The sequence below is a fragment of the Myotis brandtii genome, unplaced genomic scaffold (assembly GCF_000412655.1).
Source record: "Myotis brandtii unplaced genomic scaffold, ASM41265v1 scaffold246, whole genome shotgun sequence".
Taxonomy (NCBI): Eukaryota; Metazoa; Chordata; class Mammalia; order Chiroptera; family Vespertilionidae; genus Myotis; species Myotis brandtii.
In genome coordinates this window covers 496,066-500,879 of record NW_005359310.1, presented here as the reverse complement: position 1 = coordinate 500,879, position 4,814 = coordinate 496,066, and the positions used below count along the sequence as shown (strand labels likewise).

At 66.1% G+C, this 4,814-nt stretch overlaps 2 protein-coding genes across 2 annotated transcripts in view; one reads left to right on the top strand and one right to left on the bottom strand.

Annotated features, from left to right (window-relative positions):
• The window catches only part of SCAP (SREBF chaperone), a 39,538-nt gene extending 36,829 nt beyond the window's left edge, over positions 1 to 2,709 (top strand). The window contains exons 14-19 of the mRNA XM_014540503.1: positions 8 to 148; positions 1,398 to 1,480; positions 1,573 to 1,730; positions 1,895 to 1,975; positions 2,071 to 2,277; positions 2,353 to 2,709. Coding sequence (XP_014395989.1) covers positions 8 to 148; positions 1,398 to 1,480; positions 1,573 to 1,730; positions 1,895 to 1,975; positions 2,071 to 2,277; positions 2,353 to 2,598 — 916 coding nt within the window. The 3' untranslated portion in view covers positions 2,599 to 2,709. The remainder of the gene's footprint in view (positions 1 to 7; positions 149 to 1,397; positions 1,481 to 1,572; positions 1,731 to 1,894; positions 1,976 to 2,070; positions 2,278 to 2,352) is intronic.
• A 238-nt stretch (positions 2,710 to 2,947) lies between these two features.
• PTPN23 (protein tyrosine phosphatase, non-receptor type 23) overlaps positions 2,948 to 4,814 on the bottom strand; it is a 14,629-nt gene continuing 12,762 nt past the window's right edge. The window contains exons 21-25 of the mRNA XM_014540502.1: positions 4,542 to 4,810; positions 4,282 to 4,466; positions 3,956 to 4,199; positions 3,756 to 3,869; positions 2,948 to 3,683 (exon numbers count right to left, since the gene is read on the bottom strand). Coding sequence (XP_014395988.1) covers positions 3,204 to 3,683; positions 3,756 to 3,869; positions 3,956 to 4,199; positions 4,282 to 4,466; positions 4,542 to 4,810 — 1,292 coding nt within the window. The 3' untranslated portion in view covers positions 2,948 to 3,203. The remainder of the gene's footprint in view (positions 3,684 to 3,755; positions 3,870 to 3,955; positions 4,200 to 4,281; positions 4,467 to 4,541; positions 4,811 to 4,814) is intronic.

Sequence of the window (4,814 nt, the reverse complement as noted above, 5' to 3'; positions counted from 1 at the left end):
GCTGGAGGCGGGCTGGGCTGTGGGCCTCTCCAGCCGCAGCTGCTCATGCCCTGGGCCTGCAGGTGTGGGACGCCGTCGAGGGCTCCCTGCGCTGCAGCTGTGAGCAGGTCTCCTCGGGAATCACCGCCCTCGTCTTCCTGGACAGAAGGTGAGCGCAGGCACCCGCCTCGGCCCACCTCCCGGCCTTGCTGGCCAGACCGCACGGAGGACGCCCTCACTCTGCTCACTGCGTGTCCCTGCAGTCCCCCCGGGCAGCAGGTGGTCACCTCTCAGGAGGGCGGTTGGTTAACGGGGAAGCTCTTAGAGTCGGGCCCCTGTCGCCACCCGAGCTGTAGCCACAGGCGGTGAGGACCGTTTTCCTTCTTTGCCTCCTGAGGTCCAAGCTCTCTGGCCTCGATGCCGACTTCCTGAGTTTCTTGGCAGCATTTTTAGTTCCAGAAAAATGCGCTTTCAGAAGAGCCTGTTTAAACCTTTCTTTCCCGTTGCTGCTGGCCCGTTCCTCTCCCTCCCAGCAGTCGTGGCGTAGCCGTCCCCTCTGCACACTCTCTAGGGGTGGCTCTCAGCCCTGGCAGTGCCTCCTGCTGCTGCCCCTGCCTGCCCCAGGCCGGCTCTGCCTTCCAGGGCCTGACCATGTGGCACCATCCACGCCTGAGCTGGAGCAGGACAGGAGCCACTTGCCTTCAGCTCTGATTTCTGCCGCCACCGCCGCCGCCATTCCTGCCACCCCCCCAGCGCCTGAGCTGGAGCAGGACAGGAGCCACTTGCCTTCAGCTCTGATTTCTGCCGCCGCCGCCGCCATTCCTGCCACCCCCCCGGTTTGTGGCACAGGCCCTGGCCCACGTCCTGCCCTCCAGCCCTGGAGGTCTTCCCTGCTGGTTCCTTTGCGTTAGGGAAAGCCCACATGTGCCCACTGCCTCCACCGCTCCTGGCCCTCCCATCCACAGGCAGAGGCTGGAAACATGCGGTGCCGTTTGCTGTGGGCGTCAGCTTGGACCCCTGCTCACTGTCAGGCTTTGGGGCCACTGGGCACAGGTCCCCGCCTGTGCCGGTCCACATGTGCCTGGGATTCTGAAGAAAATCCCGGTTTCTTTGTGGGAAGATAAATGGAGGGGGTGGTGCTTGCGTCTGTGCAACTCCTGTGGCTCCCGGCCGTGCAGGCCCTCCGCGTGCTGGTCTCTGATTTGCACGCTCTCGGGACCGCCCGTGAGGTGGTGCTGCTGCTCCCATTTCACAGATGAAGCACTGAGGCGGGTCATGGAGTTGCCATCTGGGCCTCTCCCGCATCTCTTCCCAGCCCGTCCTTCCCTCCTGGCTCCCAGCGGAGCTGACCTGTCCAGTCTGGTGCTGGGTCCCAAGGCCGGGGGCTCAGGGAGCCACCTGGCGTGCTTTCCTTTCAGGATTGTGGCTGCCCGGCTCAACGGTTCCCTCGACTTCTTCTCCTTGGAGACCCATGCTGCCTTCAGCCCCCTGCAGTTCCGAGGTCAGTGGCTTGGCCTGGGCAGGAGCTGCGTCTGAGGTGTGGGTGAGGGGCCACCTGCAAGGGCTGACCCTCCGCTGGCCTGTTCTCTCCAGGGCAGGGCAGCTCTCCCGTGGCCCCTGTGTACAGCAGCAGTGACAGGGTGGCCTGCCGCCTGACCCACACTGTGCCCTGTGCACACCAGAAACCCATCACCGCTCTGAAGGCAGCTGCCGGGCGCCTCGTGACCGGGAGCCAAGACCACACTCTGAGGGTGAGTGCAGGCCCGTCTCAGGCACTGGCGTGACGTAGCGCAGGGCATGGTGGTTTGGGGTCAGGGAGAGGCTGCAGGTGCCCTCGATGTGCTATGGGAGGGATTTCCTGGCCAAAGTGTAATTTGGAAAAACTGAGGCCGGCACCTGATGCCCATCCCCCCAGGTGTTCCGTCTGGAGGACTCGTGCTGCCTCTTCACACTGCAGGGCCACTCAGGGGCCATCACAGCTGTGTACATAGACCAGGTGAGGACGTGGGCGGGTGCTGGGAAGCGGCGTGGGCCACCGCCGGGGCCTGGGGCCCCCCTGATGGACACCCAGCTCCCGGCTCGCTCCCCTAGACCATGGTGCTGGCCAGCGGAGGACAGGACGGGGCCATCTGCCTGTGGGACGTGCTGACCGGCAGTCGGGTCAGCCACATGTTCGCCCACCGTGGGGACGTCACCTCCCTCACCTGCACCACCTCCTGTGTCATCAGCAGCGGCCTGGACGACCTCATCTGCATCTGGGACCGCAGCACAGGCATCAAGCTCTACTCCATCCAGCAGGTAGGCGGGGCCCGCGGGCTCTCGGGGTTCAGGGAGGGACTCCAGACACTGAGCCTGTCCTGTCCTTGCCTCTAGGACCTGGGCTGTGGGGCCAGCCTGGGGGTCATCTCAGACAACCTCCTGGTGACCGGGGGCCAGGGCTGTGTCTCCTTCTGGGACCTCAACTATGGGGACCTGCTGCAGACCGTCTACCTGGGGAAGCACAGCGAGGCCCAGCCCGCCCGGCAGGTCCTGGTGCTGGAGAACGCCGCCGTCGTCTGCAACTTCGGCAGCGAGCTCAGCCTGGTGTACGTGCCCTCGGTGCTGGAGAAGCTGGACTGAGGGCGGGCGGGGGCTGAGGGCTCCGTGGAGCCAAGGCCCTGGACCAAGTCGGGGTGTAACGGAACATTAAACTTTGTACAAAACCACACCCGCTGGGGCCTTGTGAGCAGTTGCGCTTCGTCCACAAGTCCCTCTCCCCGTGCCTCCCTCCAGCACAGGGTTAGAGCCTTAGCTCAGCGGCTCCAGGCAGGAGCCCTACAAGGAGTGTCGGGGACAATCAGGCGGGGGAGGCCTCCATAGCCCCTCCAAGGCGTGCGAGACGAGGGTGGCCCCCAGCTCACCCACCCACCCAAGGCCATGAACGGTGCCGGGTGGTAGGCTCCCTCTTGGAGGCAGCAATGGGCAGACATGGCCACAGACAGGTTGGTTTATTACTTCAGCAGCAAAGAGCTGGAAAAACATCAGGTCCCACAGTAGCAGGACCTGCCTAAGGCCTAAGGCCTGCGACACGTCTGCACCCCATTGGGGTGCGGGCTGGACCAGAAGGGCTGAAGGCAGCGAGGACAGGAGGAAGAGACCGGCCACCTCGGGAGGCCCTGCTGGGCGCGGGCAGGTGGGCGGCGGGCGAGACGATGTAGTGTGAGGACCAGGCGGGCAAAGCCTGCTCAGGTCTTGTTGAGCGTCCAGAGTGGATCCAGAAGGCTGAGGGGGTCGTCGGCAGGCGGGGCAGCCCGCAGCCCCTGCCCGTTGTGGGCGTGCAGGAAGTTCTGCTTGCTCATCCGCTGCTTTCCCCGCAAGGAGCTGTCCAGGGAGAAGGCCTCCGGGGTGAGGGAGGCCAGCAGCTCCAGGGAGGAGGAGGGGGGCCCCAGGCTGGGAACCTCAGGAACGGGCTGTTCCTCCTCGGGCTGGGGTGTCTCGGGCAGGGGTGAAGAGAGGGGCGGTGGGGAGGAGGAGGGGAGCTGGGTGGACTGCGGGAGACTGGCTGGCAGCAGGCCTGGGGGCTCCACAGGGCCTGGAAGGCAGGCCACGGGGGAATCCAGGCCCCCGGGCGGCCGGATGCTGAGCTTGGCGATGGTGGCCTGAATGGAGCTGATGGGCACGTCCCCCCCGAGGACCAGGTCCTGGGAGTCCTGAGGGAGGTGGTTCTGAAAAGAGAGGCGGGTGAGGGCGGGACACAGGCTGCGCTGTCCCTGTCCCAGCAAGCATCCCTGCCTCACCTTCTGGCTGACGCCTGTGCCAGCCAAGGGCCTGCAGGGTGGGGGCACGCCATGGCGCTGCAGGACCTGCTCCACGTGTCTCACCACCGCCTCATGGCAGAACCGGAGGTGCAGCTGCAGGGGCACAGGCTGGTCAGCGGGGGTGGGGGTGGGGGTGGGGCATCCCTCAGGGCAGAGCCTGTCCACGCCCAGAGCCTCACCTTCTCCTGCAGCATGTGCTTCCTCTGCTGCCGCATGCGCCGCACCAGCTGGGGCAGCTCAGGGAGCCTGTTCCCCGCCTCCACCTCCTGCACAGCCGCGTAGAGCAGCGCAAAGGCTCCCGTGCGGCCCACCCCGGAGCTGCAGTGCACGACGATGGGCGTGTGCAGGGGCCGCTGGTGCAGGTAATGCGTGTGCACCTCCTGGATGAAGCGCAGCAGGTTGCTGGGGCTGTCGGGCAGGCCTCTGCGGGGTGGGGGGGCTAGAGTCACATCTGACCGAGGCCTTGCCACCCTCCATGCTCCCCCCACCCAGGCGGCAGACGCACAGCTCGGGCCAGGTGGGGAAGTGGAGGTGCACGAGGGAGCGCTTGAGGCTCTGGTCGCGGAACTGCAGGCTCAGCACCCGTTCCACGTGGGTCTCAGTGGTGCGGACGCTGCTCAGCGCCAGGCTCAGGGCGCCGTGCACCATGGGCTGGCCTCTCTCGGTGGGGAAGTAGCGAGCCACCTTTTGCTGAGGGGCAAAGAGGGCGGTTAGGGGTGCTTTTCCAGGATCCCGGCTGGGCACCCACCCACCTCCCCCTCTCACCTTCTCCATCTCCGCCTCAGACACCAGCATGACAATGACCGACACTTTCTGCTCGTGCACCATGAGCCAGAAGTCGGCAGCTGTGCCCGGCAGCGGGGCCTGGGTGGCCACCAGGGGCGGGCAGTACGGGGAGAGCCCCTCCACGCGGCTGGCGTTGATGTAGTCGTCCTTGCCCGAGCGCAGCACCACGCGGTTGCTGTCGTACGGCATGGCGTCCTGGTGCCGGTTCTTCAGGGAGTAGCAGCGGGCAATGGCGATGGAGCGGCCACGGGC